This window comes from Muntiacus reevesi, chromosome 18 (genome assembly GCF_963930625.1).
Source record: "Muntiacus reevesi chromosome 18, mMunRee1.1, whole genome shotgun sequence".
NCBI classification, from domain to species: domain Eukaryota; kingdom Metazoa; phylum Chordata; class Mammalia; order Artiodactyla; family Cervidae; genus Muntiacus; species Muntiacus reevesi.
In genome coordinates this window covers 31,539,047-31,566,641 of record NC_089266.1, presented here as the reverse complement: position 1 = coordinate 31,566,641, position 27,595 = coordinate 31,539,047, and the positions used below count along the sequence as shown (strand labels likewise).

Here is a 27,595-nt window from a genome sequence, read left to right as displayed (position 1 = left end):
TTGGCTTCTCAGATCAGCTCGTAAAATCCCACCCACCTGATAATTTGCTGAACAGTAGTTTAAAAACTGTTACAGTGCATTTCCCTGGTGGCCCAGCAGTTAAGACTCTGTGCTTCCAAGGCAGGGGGCACAGGTTTGATCCCTTGTGGGGGAACTAAAATCCCACATGCCACACGGCACAGCCAAAAAAAATTTTTAATTTTTTTAAAAATTAAAAAAAAACAGCTACATTTCTGGGAAATAAACAACCAATTAAGCTGTTATTTATTCACTTTGAACACTTGTGGAAAGGAAATTGTTGAAAGAACAGTCACTAGCTGAACAAATGAAGACAAGGAGCTCAGTAGCAGGTTCACAAGGTGTTTTCTGGCTTTGCTTTGGGGACTCAAGTATTTTTGTGCCATGGACCCTTTAGGCAGTCTGATAAAACTGATGCATCCCTTCTCACAGTAATGTTTTGTTGCATGTAAAATGGAATGAATACGATTACAAAGGAAAACGATTCTATTGAAATACATTTCTGATCCCAGGATAAGCACCGCCAGGGTCTGTTTCTCCCTTCGAGATCTACTCGAAGGTATAGAATTGGCCATTCGTGCTCTTGGCAGATATAATTAAAGGGAAAGGAGATGGTCTGGAGAGGCTTTCCTGAGATAACTGGGAGGACAAACTGCAGAGAAGAGAAGGATGGAGAGGTTAATATTAACAACAGGGCACATGTGTGAGCCTCGAGGGCGTTCTGCAGCCAACACAAAAGGTCACACGCATTGCATGATTCCATTTATGGGAAACATCCAGAATAGGTAAATCCACACAGACAGAGAATTGCTAAGACCTGGGGGAGGCGGGGAATGGGGAGTGACTGCTTGTAGACATGGGGTTTCCTTTTGGGGTGAAGAAAATGTTTTGGGAGGAGACAGAGCTGGCGGTTGAACGACTAAATGCCGTTGACTTAATGCACTCTGAAATGGCTACTGCTACTGCTGCTAAGTCACTTCAGTCGTGTCTGACTCTGTGCGACCCCATCCCTGGGATTCTCCAGGCAAGAACACTGGAGTGGGTTGCCATTTCCTTCTCCAATGCATAAAAGTGAAAGTGAAGTCGCTCAGTCGTGTCTGACTCTTCGTGACCCCATAGACTGCAGCCTACCAGGCTCCTCCGTCCATGGGATTTTCCAGGCAAGAGTCCTGGAGTGGGGTGCCATTGCCTTCTCCGCTGAAATGGCTAAGGAATGTGAATTTTACCCCAATTAAAAAAAAATTGTTTCCAATGAAAATGATTATTCCGAGAAGAATTAAATGAATTGAAAGAGGTAGACAGAAGAAAAGGTAGGGTTCCCAACAGGGACAGTGGACAGGTTTGCGGGACGAGGTCCTGCAGGCAGCCTTGTGTTGAGGGGGCTGGTCTGCAGCAGGAGAAAGGAGAGCGTCTGCAGTCCTTTGTGAGCTGGGCATTGGCAGCAAGTGGTGATGCCAGTGAGAGGAGAGGGTGATCGGTGTGTGCTGGTGTGGGGCTGGGCCGTGAAGCACAGAGATGCAACAGAGATGACTCTGCTAACATGGGTAAGGAGGATGGAGACTGCTGATTAACATGCAAATGGTACTTGGTTGCTCTGTCCTATCTGACTCTTTGCGACCCCATGGACTGCAGCCTGCCAGGCTCCTCTGTCCATGAGATGATCCTGGTAAGAATACTGGAGTGAGTTGCCATTTCCTCCTCCAGCGGAATCTTTCTGACCCAAGGTTCAAACTTGCATCTCCTGTGGCTCCTGCATTGGCAGGCAGATTCTATACCACTGGACTGAATCCACCTGCAATGCAGGAGACAAAGAAGACATAGGTTTGATCCCTGGGTTGGGACGATCCCCTGGAGGAGGAAATGGCAACTCACTCCAGTATTCTTGCCTGAAAAATCCCCTGGACAGAGGTACCTGGTGGACTAGTCCAAAGGGTTGCAAAGAGTCAGACACAACTGAGCAAACACACTTTGATTTGATTTGATGATCTATGGTAGTCATTTGACTTAGAAAATATACCGAGGAACCGAGGATGACAAGGGTGGAATTTCTGCTGCTGTTCATCCATCAAGAGAAAAGACTATCAGGATGCTGAGAAAACATGCTTCTGCAAACAATCACACAGTCAGGAAGACTATCCTCAGGGGGATCTTGGTCTTGCTTTTTAGAGGAGTTCTGTCTTTTGAGTGAGCTGTGGCCCCACCCTCGGCCGAGGGCACCTGCTTCCATTCTGAGTGCCTATGTCCTTTCTTTCCCACCAGGTTCCAATCCCAATGACCCCAACCTTGGACCCCCTGCAGACGCTGATGGATGATGCCGATGTGGCCGCCTGGCAGAATGAGGGCCTCCCTGCAGACCGCATGTCCACGGAGAATGCCGCCATCCTCCTCAGCTGTGAGCGCTGGCCGCTCATAGTGGACCCTCAGCTACAAGGCATCAAATGGATCAAGAACAAGTATGCTGAGGACCTCCGTGTCACCCAGATCGGCCAGAAGGGGTAGGTGTCTGCACACAGAAGTTCCCACTTTGCCAACTCTGCAGAAGGAAAAAGTGTGATGAGCGGGTTTTAAATCACTGAAGATTGTTTCTACCCTCCTGATCCCCCCAGGAGTTTTCTCCTGATTGTCCCCTCAATTTAAGAAACATCTCAGCGAGAGATGCTTAGGTGCTGAGTCTCTGCTTTTCTTTCTTTTTATTTTAGTTTTTATTGGCATACAGCTAGTTTACAAGGTTGAGCTACTTTCAGGTGTATAGCAAAAGGAATCGGTTATGTTGTTGTTTAGTTGACAAGTCACGTCTGACTCTTTGCGACCCCATGGTCTATAGCCCTCCAGGCTCCTCTGACCACGGGATTTTCCCAGGCAAGAATACTGGAGCGGTTTGCCATTTCCTTCTCTAGGGGATCTTCCTGACCCAGGGATCGAACTCAAGTCCCTGCATTGGCAGGTGGATTCTTCACCACTGAGTCACCAGGGAAGCCTGAATCAGTTTACTTACTTGAAGTTACCCAAATAAATAAATGAGCCCTGTAATTCATCATTTTTTCCAAGAGTGTGAACTTTTGGTCTGTAATGACTTCTTTCTATATATCTGTATTGTTCAAGCTATAGGAAATATTTTATGATCAGCTAATGTAAATCTCTCCTGTTATTCTTCATCATCATTTATTTATTTCTTAAACTGTTCTAATTGTTTTCTTTTAGATTAACTTTAAGATTTTTGGTCAAGGTTTAGAAAATTATATTGTTATTTATTGTGTGAATTGAATAACATCAAACTTGTAAATCTATTTAGGCGAAATCAACTTTTTATGTGCTTATTAAACTCTGCATAACACTGAAAAATTAAAAATAGCCTAGCTTTTGGTAATTGATTGTTAAGTAAATTAAGGTGTATCAATAGAGTCTAATACCCAGTCACATAAATATTGTTATAGAAGAATATCTAATGGCATGGGAAAATATTTACAGTACATTTCATGTACCAAACCCAGGGTTGTAAATTAAATGAGTTGCATGGATAAGGTAATAAATAAACATAAATACAAATGCAGACATAAATAAAAATATGAATAATATAAAATAAATAGAAATAGTAATAATAAACTTGAAAATATCATATATCCAGACAAGAACATTCAACACCAGAATGTAAATGACACGAGGATCGCAATTAATTTTCATGTTCTTTTATGCATTTCGGTATTTGCTTCTTTTCCTAAAAACAGATCACATAAATACCATTTTTTAAATAGGAAGATAATTGTTCTACAGTGTTGTGTTGGTTTCTGCCATACAACAGCGTGAACCAGCCATAAATATACATATGTTCCATTCCTCTGGAACCTTCCTCCCAACCCTTGTCCCATCCCACCTACTCCCCCCCCCAGGTTATCACAGAGCATCTGGTTAAGCCCCCTGTGTTACACAGCAGCTTCCCACTAGCTATCTATTTTACAGATGGGAATGTAAGTGTTTTGATGCTCCTCCTTCAATTTCTCCCACCCTCTCCTTCCCCCACTGCCTCCACAAGCCTGTCCTCTGCCTCTGCATCTCTATTCCTGCCCTGCAAAGTAGTCCATCAGTACCATTTTTCTCACGTCCATATATATGCATTAATATGTGATATTAATTCTTTCCCCCTCTGAATTGCTTCACTCTGTGTAACATGCTCTTGGTTCATCCACCTCATTAGAACTGACATAAATGCATTCCTCTTTATGGCTGAGTAATATTCCACTGTATATATGTACAACAACTTTATCTGTTCATCTCTCGATGGGCAAGATCACATAAATGTCATGTTAAATAAAGAAACACATGCCCCTGAAGTCACCCCAGAGAGCTGTGCCTCCAAGATGACCCCTGCGTCCCAGAGGCCACGGCCACCTTGTTAAATTGCCTCACATCCACAGCTTGCCACTCTCTCACCTGCCCACTCTCTCCTCAGCTACCTTCAGACGGTAGAGCGTGCTGTGGAAGCCGGGGACATGGTGCTGATTGAAAATCTGGAAGAGTCCATCGATCCTGTACTAGGACCCCTGCTGGGGAGAGAAGTCATTAAGAAAGGACGGTGAGACCCAGCTGTCCTGCGGGCCTTCCAAGGGGCTGGTCCACAGCCCCTGTAGAACCGTACACAGACCTGCTCTCCCTAGGGCCTCCTCTCCCAGCTAGCTAGCTCTCCCGAAGCACCTCCTCATTCTTCCAAAAGAGGAACACCTAACTGCCCCCCTGCCCTGGGGAAAGTTTCCTGGAGGAACTTCCATCAGCCAGCTCACTGGCCTGCTTCTGAACAACCACAGCACACTCCTCTGGAGGAACTTGGGAGGGGACATGATAGAAAAGCAGGCTCTTTTTCTTATATATAAATTTATTTATTTGTTTTTATATTTTGGCTGTGCTGGGTCTTGCTGCTTGAGCTTTCTCCAGTTGAAGTGAATGGGGGCTTCTCTCTAGTTGTGTAAGCTTCTCACTGTGCTGGATTCTCTTGCTGTAGAACACGGACTCCAGGGCTCGCAGGCTTCAGTGGTTGCAGCTCCTGGGCTCAAGAGCACAGACTCTATAGTTGTGGCTCCACGGCATGTGGGATCTTCCTGGATCAAGGATTAAACCCATGTCTCCTGCACTGGCAGGCTGATTCTTTACCACTGAGCCACCAGGGAAGCCCCAGGCTGAATTTTAACCACACGGATTTCATCTAAGCCAGCTGTCTGAGTTCTGAGAACTCAGCTCTTTGTCGATTGGATGAGTGCCTGTTGCTTTGGGTGCCAGTAGTTGATCCGGGTTTAGCAAGGGTCTAGGAGAAGCGGGAGGAAGAGAGAGACAGGGAAGGGCTACAGGCACATAGGAGAGGGGGTGAGAGTTATCGGGATAGACTGGTCAGACTCAAGAGCCTCTCCCACTGCTCAGACCTTAAGCCACCTTTGCATGTCCTTGTTTAGTCGCTAAGTCACGTCCTACTCTTTGTGACCCCGTGGGCCGTAACCTGCCAGGCTCCTCTGTCCATGGCATTTCCCAGGCAAGAATATTGGGATGGGTTGCCATTTCCTTCTCTAGGGGATCTTCCAGACCCAGGGATCAAATCCACGCCTCCTGCATTAGCAGGCAGATTCTTTACCACAGAGCCACCAGGGAAGCCCCCTTGCATGTCCTTAGGAGGCACTTAATTACTTAATTAAGCATTTTCCCCCGTAGAAGTAATGTCCCACCAACCACAAGACAAAGTAAGCTCTTCTGTTAGCCCGTAAGTCACCTTTGTGCAAACTCTTAAGAAGGTGCCCCTTCCTGCAAGTGCTTTACTGCCATCTGCTGGAAACATTTTATGATGCGCTCCCGTGCACGTGCCCCACTGAGTGGATAGCTCTTCCTCCAGCCTTACCCGAAAAAATAAACGTGATGGCCATGGGAGAAGGTCTGTCACCCTCCACCCTGCTCCCTGTGTGAAAGCTCAATCTAGACATTCCCGTCCATCTGAGTATGGCAATATCATTTGCTACGACCTTGCAAAAAATTCCATGCAGGATTCTGTCCCTGACCAACGCTCCCAGGAAGGCACCCACCTTCACATGAGGCTCTTTGTTCCAGGTTCATTAAAATTGGAGACAAAGAGTGTGAGTATAACCCCAGGTTCCAGCTCATCCTTCACACCAAGCTGGCCAACCCTCACTACCAACCCGAGCTGCAAGCTCAGGCCACCCTGATCAACTTCACCGTGACCAGAGATGGCCTGGAGGACCAGCTGCTGGCTGCTGTGGTCAGCATGGAGAGACCAGACCTGGAGCAGCTGAAGGTATGTGAGGTGCCCACCCAGCAAGGGAGGGAGGAGGGAGACGCTCTGCCACCCGACCCTGCCGTGCGCCCTCCTCTGGGTGTGGGGGTGGGGGTGTTCCTTCAGAAGTTGAGCTGTGTGGTTCTTCTGGAGCTCAGAGGAGCACCAATACCAACCAGTTACCTGGAACATCTGTTGGGAAGCAGAAGGTAGAGCAGGCTGAAGACCAGCAAGCGGAAGGCAGCTGGGAGAACCTGCGGTCCTGTCCAAGACACTTTTGGACCGCTCATCACAAGTGTTCATGTGTCTATGTCCAGAACTAAATGGGATTCATTCCTGCAGGGGCAAGAGAAATAGACTCAACCACGTTAGGGGAGCATCTTAGCTTGAGCTGCCATCACAAAATACCAGAGGCTGAGCAGCTGGGACAACAGATGTTTATTTTGTCACAGTCTGGAAGCTGGAAAGCAGAGTTCAGGGTCGTTTCTGGTGAGACCTCTCTACCTAGCTTATGCATTCACATACCTCTTCCTTGTGTCCACAGAGAGAGAGCAAGTTCTCTGGTGTCTCTGCTTATAAGGGCACAGATCCCACCACAGGGACCCCATCCTCAGGACCTCATTTAACCTTAATTACCTCCTTCTGTAAATACTCCCATCAAGGAAATGGCAACCCACTCCAGTATTCTTGCCTGGAGAATTCTATGGACAGAGGAGCCTGGTGGGCTACAGTCCATGTCCATGAAGGTCTCAAAGAGTCAGACATGGCTGAAGGACTGACACACCAATATAGTCACATGCGGGGCGGGGGGCACTTAGGGCTTCAACATATGAATTGGGAGGGAACACAATTTTGTGCAGAGCGAGTAGTGTCCTTTTCCCGACTCCTTAGATGTGACTGCATTGTAAGAGCAGGGGGATATTAGAGAGCCAGGGGGCTGATTTAAATTGGGAAGGTCAGAAAAAGGTTCTATAAGCAGGTGGCATAAGCCTTTGGCATGGCTTATGACTCCCAGAAGAGTCAAGAGTGAATCCTGGTTATAAGGCCAGATTGAGGCATGTGATTTTTCTTTAGGCTTTTTATTTTGTATTGAAATATAACTGATTAAGGCTTCCTTGTGGCTCAGATGGTAAAGAATCCACCTGCAGTGAGGGAAACCCAGGTCCGATCCCTGGGTCAGAAAGATCCCTTGGAGAAAGGAATAGTAACCCACTCCAGTATTCTTGCCTGGAGAATCCCATGAACAGAGGAGACTGGCAGGCTATATAGTCCGTCAGATCACCAAGAGTCAGACATGACTGAGCAACCAACACTTTTACTTTTCACAAAGGAGAGCTATGCCTTTTGAGGACAGTAAAGTCATGACAGAGAAGTAAAACTTGACCCCATCCTTTAGCTATTCCCTGAAATAACTTCCTTTTGATGACTAGATCACGTCCCAGCATTCTGCTAAGCCTCGCACAGCACTGCCATGCGGACGGCCAGGTTTAACCCAGCTAAGGTTACTGTGAAAGGGGCATTCAGGCCAAGATCACATGATTAGTAACTGGTGCAGTTGGGGTTCAAGTCCTCGGCTGATCTGACGTGCCTGTGGTCCTGAGCACTCCTCTGCTCGCTTCCAGTGTGCTAAGGGCAGGGGCTCCGGCCCCATAACCCTCTGTCTATTCAGACCTACCTGAGAACAGGATGCTCTGGGCTCCTATACCTGACTCTCCCTTATGTGATACTGCAGTCAGAGCTCACGAAGCAGCAGAATGGGTTCAAAATCACCCTCAAAACATTGGAAGACAATCTGCTCTCTCGCCTCTCCTCGGCCTCCGGGAAATTCCTGGGAGAAACGGCCCTGGTGGAGAACCTTGAGACCACCAAGCAGACTGCCGCAGAAGTTGAGAAAAAGGTAAGACCCCGAGGCTTGTGCTGGGAGTGGGGGTGGGGGGTGGGGGTGGGCAGAGGCCCTCCTCCTGGTCCCTGAGTCCAACGCCCAGGGACAAATGTCAGAGTAAGAGATGGCTGATCCATCTTCCTGAGTTTCTCCTGGGAAATCCAGCTCGGCAGGATTCTGGAAATGACCACCTCACCGCCTGCATGACAGAGCCCTCACCTACTATAAAACGCTCTTGACAACTCTACTCCGCAAACGTTTGACCAGCGCTTAGATCTGTGCAGGGGCTTGTGTTTTGTACAGGAAATAGTGGCTCAAACGGAATACCTTAGTGAGTCCGTGGAGTTGCCCTGAAGCTAAGGAATCACACTGGTGTACAAATTTAGGCATGGCTGCACCCCCCCCACCGCCCCAGAAAACCCACAGCCTGCAAAAATCTGACAAGTCTGATTTCAATGAGAAAATTTCAGTGACGTCCCAGTAAACTGAGCTCTCAAAATAAAATTAAAAAATAAAACAGTATCACCCTGCAAAATTACTTAGCATATGTTTCCTTCCTTTAAGGGTGTGGAAAGGAAAGTGGAAATTAAGGAAACCATGGTCTCTATGTGAGTGTGTGTCTGTATGTGTTAATCCCTCAGTCGTGTCCCAATTCTCTGTGACGCCGAGGATTGCAGCCCACCAGCCTCCTCGGTCCATGAGATTTCCCAGGGGAGAATACTGGAGTGAGCAGCCATTCCCTTCTGCAGGGGATCTTCCCAACCCAGGGATCGAACCCAAGTCTCCTGCACTGCAGGCAAATATTCTTTACCATCTGGGTCACCAGGGAAGTCCGCGATCTCTATACAGTTTATGAAAGCATGAGTCAAGCTCCTCTTGCTGAGAGTGAGGGTGTGGTGTTGAGATAGGGGGCCTGCGGAGAGGAGTGAAGGTTTTCAATAGCTGTTGGAGGACGCGGGAAGGAAAGGGACACAGGTTAATGGACCGCATGAAGGACCCAGGTGACATGAAAAATATGAGTCAGTGAAAACACCAATCGGAGCAACTATGTGATTTCTATTCAGTTCCACTCTCTTCTGAGAATCTCTTTTAACTACTGGTTTAACCAAGTTTTACATTTTTAAACATTACTGTTACAAATGGATTTCTTTCTACTCTCTTGATTTATACTTTCTGTTAACAATCCTTTTGTTTATTTTTTCTCCTTTCTTGATTTTTCTTTATCCTCCTCTTTTATCCATTGCTAGTTTTAAAGTTATTTACTGTTTTATTTTGTTGATTAACCTTAATTTTTCATCAATATATGAAAAATATATTTCATTTCATATGTGACTTAACAATACATATATTAACTTAACAAAGTCTAAAATTAAGCACTATATCTAGCCTCTTTCAAAACATAAGGATATTAGAAACTTTGATTATTTTTTTATCTTCTCTCATTGTTTTATAGCATTTTACTTCTACCTTGCTTTCATCTGCTACTTCCAAACTGGTCATGTTTTTTATAGTCTTTGTTATTTAAATTGACTGTACATTTAAGAAATTCTTGCATCTCACTCACTTCTTTTGGATTCAGTTTTCTTCTAATCAAAGAAAATAATTACTTCTTCAAGGGCCTGTGGATGATAGTAAGCTTTCTTTGACATTGACTGCTTCTTCAAAGTAAAACCTCTGGTCTTTAATCAACTTTGGAAAATTCCTAACCATTATAGCTCAAACATCGCTTCTCCCCCATTCTGTCTGTTCTCTACTTATTTCTGTTACATACATTTTGAATCTTTTTATTTTATCTGCCGGGTCTAATAACTTCCTTTACATATTTTCCAACTTTCTTTCTCTCTGAGCTGCTTTTTAAACAGTTCCTCAGATTTATTTATTAGTTTGCTTATTCTCTTTCAGCTCAAGTTCATTATTTAACCAGTGTACTGAGTTTCCTATTTAAATAACTGTATTCTTATCTTTGGAAGTTCTATTTAGTTCTTTTTCAGATAATGTCTGTTCTTTTTTTTATCATGTCCTGATTTTATACTTTCTTTTTTCTCTACTGCTTTTAAACAGAATTAATTAATGAGGTAGGTAGGTAGTCACTCAGTTGTGTCTGACTGTTTGTGACCCCATGGACTGTAGCCCACCAGGCTCCTTTATCCATGGGATTCTCCAGGTAAGAATACTGGAGGAGGCTACCATGTCCTTCTCCAGGGGATCTTCCAGATCCAGGTATCAAACTCGAATCTCCCACATTGCAGACAGATTCTTTACCATCTGAGCAACCAGAGAATGGTGTTAGTTAATGTTAATGGTAGATAGTTGGCATTAGATAGATAGATAATGGTGTTGGTGTTATCTAGATAACACCAATGGTGTTGGTAGATAATGGTGTTAGTTAATGGTACATAGTTCAATCATCTTCAGTTCTTGGGATGCTAATCCTTCCGGGAATTTTGAGAGGGAGGTCTCCTAATTATCCCCATAGGTAACACTTCCTCTAGAACTTTGTAGTTGTTTCTTGTGAGCTCATCTTCAGTAGGATTTGTTTTTCCTGTGGGATTTGCATGAATTATCAGCAGTTTCACTCTATCCTGGAGTATAAGGCAGGTTGTACTGAGGTTATATTTAATAGGATATTCTTACAGAATCCCTCTCTGATGTTTAGGTCCCTTCTTATTTTTACCTCTGATAAGAAATTTTCTGAAAATAGATCTTACCATTGAAAGAGATCTTCTTTGTGAATTTACATGTTAGTTCATAAAAGTAAGGAGAACAGAAGACTATGGACTTCTGTGATGGTCCAGTGGCTAAGAATCTGCCTTGCAATGCAGGGGACACAGGTTCCATCCTGGTCCTGGTGCCTGTGCTCTGCAATAAGAGAAGCCACGCAATGAGCAGTCCCAAACCACAACTAGACAGAAGCCTCCATGCGCCACAACTAGAGAAAGCAACTGAGACCCAGCGCAGCCAAGGGTTAATTAACTCATTAATTAATCAATTAATTAAGAACAGCCGTCTGTGTAACAAAGAAAACAGAAAATTAGATCATGCTGCTTTCACTGGAGTCCTACTGCCTGGCTTACTTTTCAAGTTAGATATACTGATGTGTATGTATGTGTGTGTGTATCTCCCACATGTCCCCAAGTGGAGGGGCTGACGCGCTCACCTTTGAAGCACTAGGAGTGCGTCCTCTCTTCCTCACTCGAGCTCAGTTAAGGAAAATCACAGCCCCTGTCTGCCCTCTCCTGCTCCCCTCATCCCGATCCACCCAGCCCACCCAGGGACACAGGTGCTGACACAGAGCGGCCACGCTGATTCTCAGGGAGCCCTGGCTGGTTCGAACAATGGACCGCTCTTGATTTTTCTAACAGGTGCAGGAGGCCAAGGTGACCGAGGCGAAAATCAACGAGGCCCGGGAGCATTACCGGCCGGCCGCCGCCCGGGCCTCCGTGCTCTACTTCATCATGAACGACCTCGGCAGGATCCACCCCATGTACCAGTTTTCCCTCAAGGTGACTGACCCCCAGAGCCCTCTGCACAGTCAGCACAGCAGCGTGACTCGCCCCGCGTGGCTCTGCACAAGGGCTTGTCCGTGGGCTTCGTTGGCCTTGGCAAGTCTTTGAGATCAGATCCAGGAGAGCAGCGACTTGTCCTGACAGGCCTCATCTCTCTAATTGGGAGAGACCCATTGGTCTCACTGGTTATGACTTTCATGACTCATTGGTTATTTGGCCAAAACAGAGGGAGAGGCCGTGGCAGGTCTTAGCCTCGCTCGCTCAGCGAGTACATATGATCCAGCCGGCACTCTGCTTCCTGACCGTGTGGAAGAGGAAACATCGGCAGGAAGCCCTGCCCCAGAGAGCTGCACAGCTAATACGGCTGATCAAATGTGTGCCTCATCTGTATCTGTTAAAACCAAAGCAGGCCATGCTAATGGTCCAACTTTAAGTTAGTTTCCCTATGACCCTAATGGGCTTCCCAGGTGGTGCAGCAGTAAAGAATCCACCTGCTGATGCCAGAGATGCAAGAGATGTGGGTTTGATCCCTGGGCCGGGAAGATCTCCTGGAGGAGGGCACAGCAACCCACGCTAGTATTCTCGCCTGGAGAATCGCATGGACAGAGGAGCCTGGTGAGCTACAGTCGAGGGGGTTCGCAAAGAGACACAACTGAGAACACACACACAATTACCCTCACATCCTCAAAGCTACTGCCCTGTGCTGCTGATATGTTTCTAAAATCGAAGATGTTAGCAGATTGTAAGTGCTAACTAAGCTGATCTTACTCATGAAATAATAAAGACCTATAAATTTTAAGTACATCTCTGAAAGTATATCTTTCTCCCGTAAGGAGTCTCCAAAAGACCACAGCTGCAGAGTCTCTAAGGAGCTCTGAACAACTTCTCTGGTTTAATCCAACAGAGAGGACACTCATATTCAGGGCGCACACCCCATCTAGCTGCTCCCTGGAGGCCAAGGTGTGGGGATGAAGCTGAGCCACTGAGAAGGCAGAGGGCTTCCACACCTGAACTCACTAGGGTGGAAATGGCATTTCAGCCTGTCCCTATCCCCTCCCCTCAGCTCAGAAGCTCTGTGATAGTGAATGTTTTTAAAAGAAATCCAATACTTGGCATTATATTCAGGTCAAAGCCCCACGTGAAAGAAATATGGTGGTGGTGGTGGTTTAGTTGCTAAGTCGTGTCCGACTCTTGTGACCCCATGGAGCCTACTAGGCTCCTCTGTTCATGAGATTTTCATGACAAGAATACTGGAGTGGGTTGCCATTTCCTTCTCCAGGGGATCTTCCCGACCCAGGAATTGAACCCAGGTCTCCTGCACTGCAGGCAGATTCTTTCCCCACTGAGCTATATAAAGGATTTTAAAAACAGTATAGAAGTTAATGTGATAAGCCTAATAACTATGGAATCACCTCCCTAGTTTTGACAGTAGTTGAAATCTACTGCAGTGACTCTTCCTGAAGAAGGGAAATTAGATGAAGCCCATGAAAATATGTGTTCCAAAAAAAAAAAAAAGCCAAACAAGAAGACTGGAAATCTGTCTAGCCAAAAATTGAAAAGACCCAATAGTATCTTGATTTTTATTTTCTTTAAAGATTCTTCATTGGCCTTTGTTTTCTTTAATGATTACTTTCTTTATCATTCATTCTTTAATGATACATTCATTCCCAATATCAATTTTTATAAATAGTCTATATCTAAGCTTAAAGCGATGGAAAATTGATTCATGTGATCAATATGAAAATGGATTCATATTATACCCATAAGGTACAATTTGGAAGATGTAACCAAAGCAGGCTATGCTCTCCCAGTTGCATAAGAAGTGTCCATAAGAGAAAAGCATTTGTAAGAGGACTCATCAAATGATGTGGAATTACTAGAAAGAAAAACCAAGAACAGCTGATATTCTGATCATTACCAAGAGGAAAAGTAATTAATTAAAAAATTCTGAGTACCTATTATGTACAAAGGTCTCTCTTTTTTTTTTTTTTCCAGTGGGTTTTGTCATACATTGACATGAATCAGCCATAGAGTCACACGTATTCCCCATCCCGATCCCCCCTTCCACCTCCCCCCCCACCCGACCCCTCCGGGTACAAAGGTCTCTTTTAGAGAGCAAAGTTGTGCAAGATGTTGATTCTACCATTGGGAATTTTATAATCTAAAAGATAGAATCACCCAAACTGGTTATTGTTCACTGTGTTCAGTTTCCAACAAAACTTACTGGATTTAATTTAATTATTTTGGTCACTGGACCTACACAGTAGGCTCTTTGCTGTATGCTTCATAGCTTGGCCCCCTTTGTGACAACATAGCAATTTATACGAGCAACTAAGACAGGAGTTTTCCTATTGCCACTGGCCCTCCTTGGCAGGTTATGCTGGGAAGATATTTCCATGATTGGTGAATTATAATACTCACCAGAGGTAGGATTACTAGTTACATACAGAGAGCCATGTAAGCTACCGGTGTCCTATCTCCTGCCCGCAGGCCTTCAGCATCGTCTTCCGGAAGGCAGTGGAGAAGGCGGCCCCTGATGAGAACCTCAAGGGACGGGTGGCCAACCTGATAGACAGCATCACCTTTTCTGTCTGCCAGTACACCACCCGGGGGCTCTTCGAGTGTGATAAGCTAACCTACCTTACCCAGCTCACCTTTCAGGTAAAAGAAGATTGAAGACATTTCCAGAAAACAGGTCAATTTATATACCCAACCAGCAGATATAAAGAAACTTTCTTCTTTAAAAAAAATTTAATATTTATCTATTTATTTAGCTGTGCCAGGTCTTAGCTGTAGCATGTGGGATCTAGTTCCCTGGCTAGGGATTGAACCAGAGCCCCCTGCATTGGGAGCTCGGAGTCTTACCACTGAATACCAAGGAAGTCCTAGAAACTTGCTTTTTTTTTAACGTCAGTTCCCATAGTTTGTGAAGATTATTGAGCTCTAAGCAGAGGCATCAGACAAGAAAATCCAGCATGGTGCACGCAGGCCATCCACTCCATTGTCCCACTCATGGCAGACATGCTTAATCAACCATTGTACTTTTTCGTGGTGATCCTGGATGAGGAAGATCCTCCTCCACAGGGCTCTCCAGCAGCCACGACCAATCAATCCAAACTAGCCCTGAGGATGAAACTGGATGGCCATACCAAAGACTGGATACTTCCTGAGATTCAGTTAGAACTTAAAGTATCTCTCATTATTTATGTACCTTCAAGGCTGCAAGTAGCACTAGCAGAAAAGAATCCGCCTGCTATTGCAGGAACCATAGGAGACACTGGTCCGATCCCTGGGTAGGCAAAATCCCCTGGCGGAGGAAATGGCAACCCCCTCCAGTATTCTTGACTGGAGAATCCCATAGACAGAGAAGCCTGACAGGTTATAGTCGAGGGGACCGCAAAGAGTCGGGCACATGTGAAGCAACCTAGCACACAGCACAAGGCTGCAAGTTTAATGTCCAAACCTTCCCCCGGAATGAGAAATTGCAAATGTCCTTCTATAGCTGCAACCTTGGTCTTAGAAAAGTCCTTAAGAACTCTGGTTCTCAAGGGCTCAGAAGCATCAGGGCTTCCAGGGTTAATAAGAAACCATTGCATTCTGCTTATTCTCAACATCAAAAAAACCATAGAAATTGATTTCCTTGCACCTAACTCTCTAGGGACTTCCTGGGTGGCTTAGTGGTAATAAGAGTCTACCTGCCAACACAAGAACTTCAAGAGACATGGGTTTGACCCCTGGTTGGGAAAATCCTCTGGAGAAGGAAATGGCAATCCACTCCAGTATTCTTGCCTGGAAGATCCCATGGACAGAAGAGCCTGACAGACTACTGTGCATGGGTTTGCAAAGAGTCAGACATGACTGAGCATGCATGCATGCATGCATGCACCCAACTCTCTAACCATTTTAGAATTGGGATTTTTCCCGATTATAATTAAGAAGCACAGACCAGATTATCCTGTAGGACTCTACCAGTTCTGAAAGTCAGCTATTCTAACATTGCTTCTGCTCAGACTCCATTTGCACGTTCTGGCCTGAATTCACAGAGGAGCATTATCATGGCTTGTCCCTCTCCCGCTATATGTTCCCCTCCCTGGCCGGACAACAGCTTGGCCATGTCAGAGGGAACTTGAGCCCCAGCCCAGACGAATTTTCCTCCTGCCGCACATTTCCCCCAAAGCCCAAGGAGCTTCTGCTTCTGGCTTTCACTCCTCTCCCCTCATAAATATTTCAACCTCATTTTACAAGGGCTGCTTCACCTCATCTGTGATTTCTAGCTCATTTTTTCCTTAAAGACTTTTCCTCGAACTAATCAAATTATTTTTTTCTCTGTGAATATTCCCATATGTAACTTCTCAGCGGAGAACGCCATTTGAAGGGGGAAGAACAGTCTCCTGAGCGCCTCTCAGCATGAGCTGCTAGTTCTAACCCAGTCAAATGCTTTGCCCTCCCTGCACACACAGCGCTAATTCCCTCCCAAGTCTCTGCAGTTTCCACTCCCCCCTCCCTGGGAAGCCTGTCTAAATCTCACGCTCAGCTTCTCCAAAAGCCAATTCAAAACCACTTACAGGAAGTTCAGTCAAATGCATCTCCCTACCCTGCTTCCTAGCCACTCCCTTGTTCTGAGTCTCCCTTAGCAGTTTTTTGTTTTTTTTTATTTTGGCTGCGTCAGGTCTCAGCTGTGGCATGCAGGATCCTTTATTAGTCTGCATGGGCTCTCCAGTGGTGGCATGTGGGCTTCTGTCTAGTTGCCTGGAAGCATGTGGGATCCTAGTTCCCTGACCAGCAATGGAATGGAACCCGAGTCCCCAGTGGTGGCATGTGGGCTTCTGTCTAGTTGCCTGGAAGCATGTGGGATCCTAGTTCCCTGACCAGCAATGGAATGGAACCCGAGTCCCCTGCATTGGAAGGTGGATTCTTAACCACTGGACCACCAGGGAAGTCCCCTATTAGCGTTACTCATTCACACATGCACTTCTGTTTTGCATACATTCGTCCGTTACTTTGACCCTCTCCTCAAATCATGTCGTTCGCCACTGTCATCTTCTCTGTGAGATTGCAGGAATGTACTTCATGGCATTTAGGATTGATCCATCAGTTCCTTGCTTACCAAGACAAACAGTCATTCACTGTGTGCGCTTTAGTCACACTGGTATTTGGGGTGAAGTCAGATGCACCCAGAGGTGATCAGCACAGATAGAGACTTTCTTCCCCTCCACCCGATTTCAACAACCAAGGCGGATCAACAACCAAGACGGAGGAGTGCACTCTCGGGTCAGAAGTAGCACTAGTTACACTGGTGGCAACTCCGAGGGGCTCCAGGACCCACGACTGCTGCCAGGTAACAAAACATAGCGCTGGGACTTCCCTGATGGTCCACTGACTAAGACTCAGGCTCCCAATGCAGGGGACACAGGTTTGATCCCTGCTCAGGGGACTAGACCCTAGAGTAGGAAGTGGCAACCCACTCCAGTACTCTTGCCTGGAAAAGCCCGTCCACAGAGGAACCTGGTGGGCTACAGTCCATGAGGGGTAGCAAAGAGTCAGACGAGGCTGAGCGTCTGAGTCCAGGGAACTAGATCCCACATGCTGCAGCTAAAGAGCCCATGTGCCACAACTAAGACCCAGTGCAGCCAAAAGATGAATAAGAACACTGTCCTTCCACGTTGCAGATCCTCCTCATGAACCAGGAAGTGAGTGCAGCCGAGCTGGACTTCCTGCTTCGATCTCCAGCACAGACAGGAGTCACCAGTCCAGTGGAGTTCCTCTCCCATCAGGCCTGGGGTGGCATCAAGGTTGGTACCAGCCCCTTGGGAAAAAAAAATCCACCTTGTCCTCTCCTGGACTGTTGTTCTGACGCTTATCCCTAGGAAACCAGCGGGGCTGTCTTTGAGGGTTTCACCCTGAGCTGTGTTGGGGGCTTCCCCGGTGGCTCAGTGGTAAAGAATCTGCCTGTCAATGTAGGAGACATGGGTTCGATCCTTGGGTGGGGAAGATCCCCTAGAGAAGGAAATGGCAACCTACTCCAGTGTTCTTGCTTGGAAAATTCCATGGACAGAGGAGCCTGGCAGTCTATAGCCCGTGGTATCACAAGACAGTCAGACTTGACTTAGAGACTAAACAAGAAGAACATGAGCTGTGTTAGACGTAGGTGGGGCCCTTTGCCGGCACCCCTATGGCAGAACTCCCCCTTCCCAGGCCTGCTGGAAGGGCTCTGCTGAGAAGGAGCAGGTGCGTGCTCGTGCGTGGGCTCTGCCTCTAGGATGTCAGGGAACAGAAGGAACCTGCAAGTGTCTTTGACTCAGCTGAGCAGCTTTCCTCCTGCCGGTGCTCAGGGCCAGCTCCTCTGTGAGGTGCGGAGTTCAGGCTCCTCTGTGAGACCCAGGCCGGTGTGGAGATGCTGTGTCCATGGAGGGGACAGATACCAGGGTGCTGCCAGCTGTCCATCTCCACGTGAGTCCTAACAGCCTCAAAGCAGGGGACACATCCCAGACTGGGATTCTAGTGGTTAATAACAGCTCATGTTTACTGAGCACCTTAGAAGCACATTGTTGTTGCCTTTCAATCGCTAAGTCGTGTCTGACTCTTTGCGATCCCATGGACTGCGGCATGCCAGGCCACCCTCTCCTTCACTATCTCCATAAGTTTGCTCAGATTTATGTCCACTGAGTCAGTGATGCCATCTAACCATCTCATCCTCTGCTGCCCTCTTCTCCTTTTGCCTTCAATCTTTCCCAGCAGAAATGCTTTCCCTTATGTTATTCTCATGTTTCCCTGGGCAAGAGGTACTGTTTGTTCTCATTTAACATGTAAAGAAACTGAGATCACTCATTTTATAATGGCAAACCCAAGAATCGAGAATTGAGTTCTGGTCTGTCTGACGGCAAAGCCCATTTTCCCCTTCCATGTTATTCAGCTTAGTTTCATTGGGATTCTATGAACATTGAAAAGATCACAAGCGATGAGCTCCGTCCAATAGGGACCACGCCTGCGTTCACACGGGCTGGCGCAGTGCCGAGTGGTAAGCGTGTACTGGGTGAACGTCAGCCCCAGGGTCCAGACTCTCTCTCCAGGTGGGCGGCGGTCGGGTCCCCACCTGGAGGAGCTCCACAGTAGGTGCTGGAGCTGTGCGAGGACCAGCACAAAGTGAATCCTATTTATGACCTTCCTGCGTTTTTTGTTTTTGTTTTTGCTTTTAAAGAGTTTTTTTTTTTTTTTTATGTGGGCCACTTTTTTTTAAAGCCTTTAGTGAATTTGTTACAATATTGCTTCTGTTTTGTTTTTTGGCCACTAGACATATGGGATCTTAGCTCCCCCAGCAGGGATTGAATCCACACTCCCAGCACTGGAAGGTGAAGTCTTAACCACTGGACCCCCAAGCGAAGTCCCTATGACCGTCCATGTTTGCTCCCTTTCCTACGTGTTTCATAGCACAAAGAAGCCTGAGTCTGAAGTAATGTGATTGGCTCTCTCTCTTTTTATATTTTTTACTAAAAGTTTTTTGAGACAATGATTCACATGCAATTATGTGAAATAGATTCTTTGCACCGCAGTCACATCTAGCTTTTCTGCAGCGTGATGTCACATCCAGGAAGCTGATCCTGATGCAGTCCACTCTGTTCTGATTGCACCTGGTTTTCGTGTGTGTTTAGTTTTATCACACGTGAAGATTCACGTAATCAGCACCACAGTCAAGATCTAGAAAACTCCAACTGGTGTGTAGGTCGCTTGTTATAGAAACAACAACTTCCTCCCTCCCCCAACCTAATTCCTGGCAACCACTAATCTGTTCTCCATTTGTATAATTCTGTCATCTCAAGGATGTTATATAAATGGAATTATACAGCATGCAACCTTTGGGGACTGGCTTGATCACTCAGCCCAACTCCCTTGAGATCCATCCAAGCTGATTTACTTTAGAACAAAAGCCCAGCACATAATCATTTATATGCATGCTGTCCTCTTCAAAGGAGTCATCTTGCGAAATGCTGCCGTGGCCCAAAATGTTTTTCTAACTTTTCTCAGAGCTTGCAGCTCTTCTTTTAGTCATCTTTAGAACTGTGTCTAAGTCAAGAGTCATCAAACAATTCCTGCACGTGGCCATACAGCAAGTATCTAGGCTTTGAGGGTCACACTGTGTCACAGCTATTCAACTCTGCCAAAGTCATACACCATAGGTAAGCAAATGGAAGTGGCTGCGCTCCAATAAAACTTTATTTACAAACACAGCTGGTGGGCCAGACTGTCCCTGCAGCCTCAGTTTCCTTATCCCTGATCTAAAGAATAATAAAGGTGTGATTTGATTTTTATATATTAACTTCATTTGAAATTCTGAATCCAGTCTGGCAAGTGAGAAGGGGAAGACTATGTTGGTAAAGAAAACAGAGGAACTCCATTCATAACAGCAACCAAACCACAAAGTCACAAAATGCCTAAGGATAATTATAATGTGTCAAGCCTATGTGTGGAAAATCAGCTTTTCTAGGCCACATAAGATATGAATAGACAAAACCTAGAGTAGTGCTGTGAAAAAGAAATAGAAAGCATGTCACATGTGTCATCTAAATTTTTCTAGTAGCCACATTAAAATGCAAAATATAAAAAAATAATGTAAAATGAAATCAATGAAAATAATTTTAATAATGTATTTCCTTAACCCAGTACAACCAAAATATTATCCTTTTAATATGTAATTGTTACAAAAACTATGAATGAGATATTTTACATTTTTGAAATAAGTCTGAATCCCAGTGTATATTTTTTTGCACTCACAGTACATCTCAATTCAGATATTAAATCTTCATCAGAAATACTTGGCTTGAATTTAGATTCTATAAAATATAGAGTTATAGCAGTTGATTCATATACCCAAGTTATTTCAAATGTACTCAAAATTTCTCCAACTACTAAAGCAAGTTCCAGTTTCTAAATTTAAATTTTAAGATAATTAAAATGAACAAAAAGAATGTGTTAAATTTGTAAAAAACAAAACTAGATCCTATGCAGAAAAAATCCACTATACCAGAAAAGAATAAATGCATTAAAAATTTTAAATAAATAAAAGTAAAAGCAAATAAAAACCCTCTTCTTCAGTCATACTTGCCACATTTAGTTTGCTCAGTACTCACAGGTGGCCAATGGCGTCCTTGTTGGAGGTACAGGTCATGGAGCTCGAGAATAATGGCTCAGAGTCTGATGCCCTTATGGGAAATGAATTCTGGAGAGCAGTTCTGAATACACTCATTTGCTGAACTGGACCAATAATGGAGATAGACCAGTTGACGCAGCCTCTGAAGTCAGACGTTTCTGGGTTCAGTTTCATGTTTGAGCTTGTGACTTCTGACAAGTTATCTTTGTTTTCTTATCTGTTATGTGACGCACATAAATGTTCAGTAACTGGAAGCTGATTATCGTTATTGTATTTGTTTGTTTCCTAGAACACCCATAACAAAGTGCCATAAGCTGGGTGGCTTAAAAACACAGACACTTATTCCCCCAGAGTTCTGGAGGCTAGACACTTGAAATTAAGGCATTGACAGGTCATGCTCCCTCCAAAGGCTCAAGGAGAGCATCCTTTTTTACCTCTTCCAGCTTCTGGGAGCCCCAGGCATTCCTTGGATTGTGGCAGGACTGTTCCAATCTCTGCTTCCATCTCTACAGTCCTTACATGGCCATCTTCCCCCTGTGTCTTTGCATCTCTTCTCTTCTTGCAAGAACGTCAGTCACATTGGCCACCCTCCTGACCTCATCTTTACTGGATCACCTCTGCAAAGAACCATTTCCAAATAAGGTCACATTCACAAATCTGAGAGGTTAGATTTTCAGCATATCTTTTTGGGGTACTGAATTCACCTTATTGCAATTATGATTATTAATTAACCAGGTCTCAGGTATATATGGGCTTCCCTGGTGGCTGAGTGGTAAAGAACCTACCTGCCAATGCAGAATACGTGGGTTGGAAAGATCCCCTAGAGAAGGAAATGTCAACCCACTCCGGTATTCTTGCCTGGGAAATCCCATGGACAGAGGATCCTGGCAGGCTACAATCCCCGGGACCACAAGAGTTGGACATGGCTTAGTGACTAAACAACAAGGTGTGTATATGCTGTGGTTGATATGGGTTGTGCCTGATAGAATTGTCCATCGAAGGAAGACCTTTGAGGACCTGTGAGTTGCCCAGCTGAGTCCAGTCCCGTTGCCTTTTTCTTTGTAATCCCACGAAGCCCTCTGAAGCACAAGTCACAAAGAAGAAGTGATTCGAGCGCACTCTATACTTCGCTCATTGTACATCGCTCCACTCAAAAGCCACTGTGCAGTTTGGTCTTATTCCTCTTTTGTCTGGTCTGCTTTGCTTTTCTCCACTTTGCTTTGCAGTTTTGTTTTGCGAGCTAAGCTCATCTGGCTGTTCAACGGCTTCTGCACATGAGTGAAGCTTTCTCTCTTTCTCTCTCTCTCCAAGTTTTGTTACGGGAGCCACCACGTCCAGCCCCTTCCAGATCCAGCCCAGTGCAGGATGCGGGCTGGTGAAACATAAGGCACTGCGTAGCCTCTGACAAATGCTCTTTTTTAAATGTTCAGTTGGATTTTAGCCCAAAGAAACAAAAGAAGTAGAATTGAATAGGACATGATTAAACAAAACATTTTTAAGCATCCTAACTGATGAGGAAGATGCATTTCCTTGATTCTCCAGAAAGCCTGATAAACAGATAATGAATGAAATCTGTGATCAAGTGCTGCTTTTATTAGTAACTTCTGTAAGGAGTTTCAAGGTCTCATCCCATGCTGAACTTCCAGGTAACAGGCATGTTCTCTTCTCCATCAAAAGACCTCATCCGCACTACCCAGCTTTGTAAGCCTCTGAAAAGGCGCCTCCCACCTCTCCCGATGCCAGTTTAGCACAGTTGTACTTTGGTACCCAGTCCAATGTAATTAGGTTAATTAGTCATTTCCATTTAGCTTATTAGAAGGCTAGAAATCCCTTTCCCTCATTTGGAAGATTAAACAGTGCAATTGTGTTCAACCCAGAGCTTCAGGAAAGCGTGTTTCAGATCCAGCCACACCAGCTGGGAGCCCTGATCACCCTGTAATGTCCTCAGTTTTGTGGTGACTCCAGAGGAGGGTAATGGGCCTGCAGGAGGGTTAATGGGGACACAAGCTGAGAAGAGGGAGAAAGTGGCCGCCTAAAGGAGGACAGAAGTTTGGTCCTCGGCACAGAGAGAGCTAAGCACCACGTCTGCAGCTTTGCTCAGCCTTCCAAGGGCCCTCCAACAGCCGCCCAGATGTCCAACTTTTTTAATGCAGTGCTTCCTAAGTGCCAGGCAGCCTGCGAAGCCTGAGGCTACAGAGACGGCACAGAATGTTCTTGCCCATAGGGAACTCGCAATCTTGTGGGAGTCACAGACAAGCAGACCAGCAATTGCAGTCTGATAACGTAGGAGCCCCCAAAAAGCACAAAGCGGGGCTTTACAGTCTTCTGAGCACCCATATGTACATTAGAGCATGAGCTAGGCAGACGATGATTACATGGCCTCATTTTCCAAATGAGAAAACCAAAGCCCACAAAGGTTTAAGAACAGGCTCTGAGTCAAAAGAGGCTCGTAAGAGGTGGCCCTGGGACCAGAAGTCTCGTCTTCTGGTGCCTCCACCACCATCATACTCTCCACTCCCTCCTCCCCCACCCATCCCCCAAACCGCCCCTCCTCTACCATGCACCACGCTCCTCCTCCCCCTGCACTCCCCACGCCCCCTCTCCCCTGCCACCCCCACTCCAATCCAGGTCACGTCTCAGCACCACAGGTGCGCTCCCTGCTCTGAGTGATCAGAGAGACGTTGGGAAGCCGCAGAGCCCGGGTGAAAGGGCAACTAAAGATGGGACATGTGTTCATCCACTCAGGAGAAGAGCCTGGGCAAGCCCAGCTCGAGTGTACATGTCCTTCTCCAGCCTGACCTTCCCCTTGTTGCCTGTCACCCCTCCACTGCAGGCACATGGCCTCTGCCATGCACCATACCCTCCCTGTGCTTCAGACATGGGCTCTGTGGACCCTTCCCATGAAACGCTCTTCCCTTCTCTCCACCTCCCTCTTTGCCCAACAGAATTTTACATCTAAGGCCTCCCTCATCGCTTTCTGTTTAGTTTAGTAAGCGCCTTGAAGGTGCATGTATTTTGGGGTTTGCCTTTGTATTCCCAAGTACTTGGCATGTAGCAGGCATCTCATAAATACCAAAGGATGAGTGAAAGATTTCACATAATGAGAATGCGTGGGTTCCTTAAAGTTCACAGCACTGTGGTAGGTGCCCTGGACCCAGTATAGCTTTTAATCTCATTGGAGAGATGGAACCCACAGGCAGAGTTGAGTGACTGTGGAAAGGCTACATGTAGGTGACTAAGTCATTGAGATTCACCTGGGCACTCTGAAGAAACAGGATGGACCCCCACCCAAAATGCAGTTCCCCTGTTCAGATTGACAATGCCTCATGCATACCCAGAAGGCATGAAAGAATTTGTTGCTTACGTAATGAGACTTTCTGGGCAGAGTAGGGGAGTTCCCAAGTAGCGTGAAAATGGCTTGAGAGAACCAGGAAAGGTTGTGTCTTGTGCTTTTTGTGATTGCTGGAGAGTGGGGCAAAGGCTTGCATGATACAACTTCCCTTCAGCACAAAGGAAGGAGCACCCAGATTACCTACCAGCTTGCCTGGTGGAACAGAAGAGGAAGAGGGAGAGATAAGGCTTAAAAGTGATCAGCAGTCACACATCCATAAAGTGAGTCAGTCTTTATTAAATATATCAACTCTGTGAGTAGTTCTGAGTGGTCCACCAAGGGGAGTGGGAGGGTTGTGTGTTCCAGGTTAGAGAAGATGGATGTGAGTGGGCTGGCTGATTTTGGACTGGACTTAAACAATTGGTTAGCAATTTGTAAAGGTTTCCCTGGTGACTCAGACAGTAAAGAATCCAAAGAATCTGCCTGCAAAGCAGAAAACCCGGGTTCAATCCCTGGGTCAGGAAGATTCCCTGGAGAAGGGAATGGCAACCCACTCCAGTATTCTTGCCTGTAACCCACCAGGTTTCTCTGTCCATGGGGTCTCAAAGAGTCAGACATGACTGAGTGACTAACACTTTAACAACTTGTAGAACCTTGATACATAATTATGCCCAACACGAGAAAGGAAAGGAGTAGAATTTGTGGAGGAGAGGACCGCTCCTGCGGTGCAAGAAGTGTGAACCAGGCATCAAGCTGCGAGAGCGCCTGGCACATTTCCAGGGTTAAGTCAGATGTGGGAAGGACGTGGGCTGGGTGGTTAACTGGATGGATTGGAGGGAAACCCTAAAGGAAGAGAGTTGATTCATATATTTGGACTTAATCTTTATGAAAGCAAGAGACACATGGAAATTTTAGAGTTGGCATTAACACAAAGTCATTGATCCTAGATCCTAGAGACATTTTGAGGGATGGAATTGACAGGGGTTGCTGGCAGCGTGAGAATGGGATTGAAAGGGCGGCGTCAGAGACTTCAGTACCAGAGCTCTGTGACCAGAAAACTCACAGCATCCTCTTGTCCCTCTTCCCGTGTGGTCCCCTCCTGGGAGGTTCTCTCAGTCCCACTGCTGACCACTTCCCAAACACTTTGTTTGCTAAACCTTACATATCCCTGGGGCTTTTGATGGACGTGAGTTGATCAAAATCCTTCCTCTTCCTTGGTGTGCTGGGGGGAATAGTCAAGAATCCACAAAAGAAAGATAGATGAAACAGAATTGTGTCTATAAGACCATCCTGCTCCCCTACCCCCAATGATGATGCAAATGACAGCTTTCAGGAGAAACTGCATCCAGAGCCAGGTTCCCTGACCTTTTTCAGGCCCTTTCATCAATGGAAGAATTCTGTAATCTGGATCGGGACATTGAGGGATCCGCCAAGAGCTGGAAGAAGTTCGTGGAATCAGAATGTCCAGAGAAGGAAAAGTTCCCCCAGGAGTGGAAGAACAAGACAGCCCTGCAGCGCCTCTGCATGATGAGAGTCCTGCGGCCCGACCGGATGACCTACGCCCTGCGGTAGGGACGAGTGGTCATGGGGAGGCCAGGAGTGGCGAGGCGGCCAGGGGAGGCAGGGAAGGCAGGGTGAGTGTGGCCAGGCCAGCAGGGCTGAGCCCAAAGCCACAGGTTTACCGTGACAGAAGCCTTTGTACCAACGTCCAGAATCCCACGAGGCCTGTTGCTCTGTGTTCTCAAACACGTGTATTGTCAACACATGTATCGTCAACATACATGTATTGACAATATATTACAGTATTGCCTTAAAATCTAAGTGAACCATTTGGGAAGAGGTGCTCATTGACATCTCAGGGGTAAAGAATCTTCCTGCTAATGCAGGAGATGCAGCTTCGATCCCTGGTTTGGGAAGATCCCCTGGTGGAAAGGACTGGCAACGCACTCCAGTATTCTTGCCTGAAAAAAAAAAAAAAAAATCCCATGGACAGAGAAGCCTGGCATGCTACAGGGCTGCAAAGAGTCGGACACAACTGAGCAACTAAACGTGCACACACAGGCATGGAAGAGCTCAGGGATATAAGGTGTGGAGGGTTTAGCTGCTTTCTGAAGACGCTGCTCCTGGCAGTCTTCTGATGGGTGGTGGTGATGTAACAGGACATCTAGGTTCCATAGAGGAGTCAGCGGTGGCCTGGATGGATGGGGATCCAGAAGGAACCCTGATCTAGGTGAGCAGGTGCACAACTAGCAACACAGTGTGTGAGTGTTGACTTAGGAAGCAGCATTGGTGTTACTCCCAGCTCTGTAACTGCCAAGCCGTGACCTTGAACGCATCTTTCCATTTACGCAGACCTCTGTTGCTCATATGTTATCATTCTGTGACTGATGTATATACATAGACTTTTTTCTCCGCCCCCGGCAGAGATTTTATTGAGGAGAAGTTAGGAAGCAAATACGTGGTGGGAAGAGCACTGGACTTCACAGCCTCTTTTGAAGAATCGGGACCAGCCACACCCATGTTCTTCATCCTGTCTCCAGGGGTGGACCCCCTGAAGGATGTGGAAAGTCAAGGTATGAAAACCTCACCCTGGAGCCAAGGCCGCACCGGCCCCACGCACTGTTGCTCTGCCTCTGTCAGCTTTGGTTTTCCTGATTCAAGGCTCATTTTGCAGTGCTTGGTATTTGCTAAGCATACAGAGATCTGGGTCACTGCCGAACCGACCCCAGGGGGTCTCCACCAGCTGGAGGACTGTTCTGGGATATAAGGTAGCAGATTCATGAGGAGACTTTGTCTCACCACCCTCGCTGCCAGCCATTCCCCTGCCTGTAGTTGGAGCAGTGATTCTGAAATACAGGTACAATCCTTTTCAGCTCCTACTGCCTTCACGATAAAGTCCAAACTCCTTAACTTGACTTATAGGGAGCTTCATGCTCCCTATCTCTCCAGCCTAGTTTCCATTAATGGTTTCCTGTTTCTTCTGTAACAAATGATCACAAATGTAGAGGCTTAAGGTAGCACCATTATTTTACAGTTCTAGAGGTCAGGAATCACAAATAGGGCTTACTGTCTACCCCATTCCCTGATAGGGACACCTACTATCAGGCCCACTCAGACAACCCATGGTCATCTCCCCATCTGGAGGTCTTTAATCACATCTGTAGAGTCTCTTTTGCCAGGTAAAGTCACATCTATTCACCAATTCTGGGATTTAGGACATGGACATCTTTGGGAGCTCCTTATTCTGCCTGTATTTCCCTACTGCCCTCTTTCTCACTCAACACAGAAGCCATTCCATTCTCCTGAATAGTCTGTTTCCCCTCTAGCCTTCCCTTCACCAGACTACCTTCTACTCATCCTTTAAATACCATTTCACTGTCACCACCTCCAGGAAGCCCTACTTGACTTCCAGGGTGCTTGGTATCCCTCCCATGTACTCTTAGAGCAC

At 46.2% G+C, this 27,595-nt stretch overlaps 1 protein-coding gene across 1 annotated transcript in view; it reads left to right on the top strand.

Moving 5' to 3' along the window:
- The window catches only part of DNAH9 (dynein axonemal heavy chain 9), a 282,174-nt gene that overhangs the window by 219,917 nt on the left and 34,662 nt on the right, over positions 1-27,595 (top strand). The window contains exons 53-61 of the mRNA XM_065908483.1: positions 2,278-2,513; positions 4,466-4,588; positions 6,100-6,304; positions 8,016-8,180; positions 11,528-11,668; positions 14,162-14,332; positions 17,341-17,463; positions 25,522-25,715; positions 26,572-26,720. Coding sequence (XP_065764555.1) covers positions 2,278-2,513; positions 4,466-4,588; positions 6,100-6,304; positions 8,016-8,180; positions 11,528-11,668; positions 14,162-14,332; positions 17,341-17,463; positions 25,522-25,715; positions 26,572-26,720 — 1,507 coding nt within the window. The remainder of the gene's footprint in view (positions 1-2,277; positions 2,514-4,465; positions 4,589-6,099; positions 6,305-8,015; positions 8,181-11,527; positions 11,669-14,161; positions 14,333-17,340; positions 17,464-25,521; positions 25,716-26,571; positions 26,721-27,595) is intronic.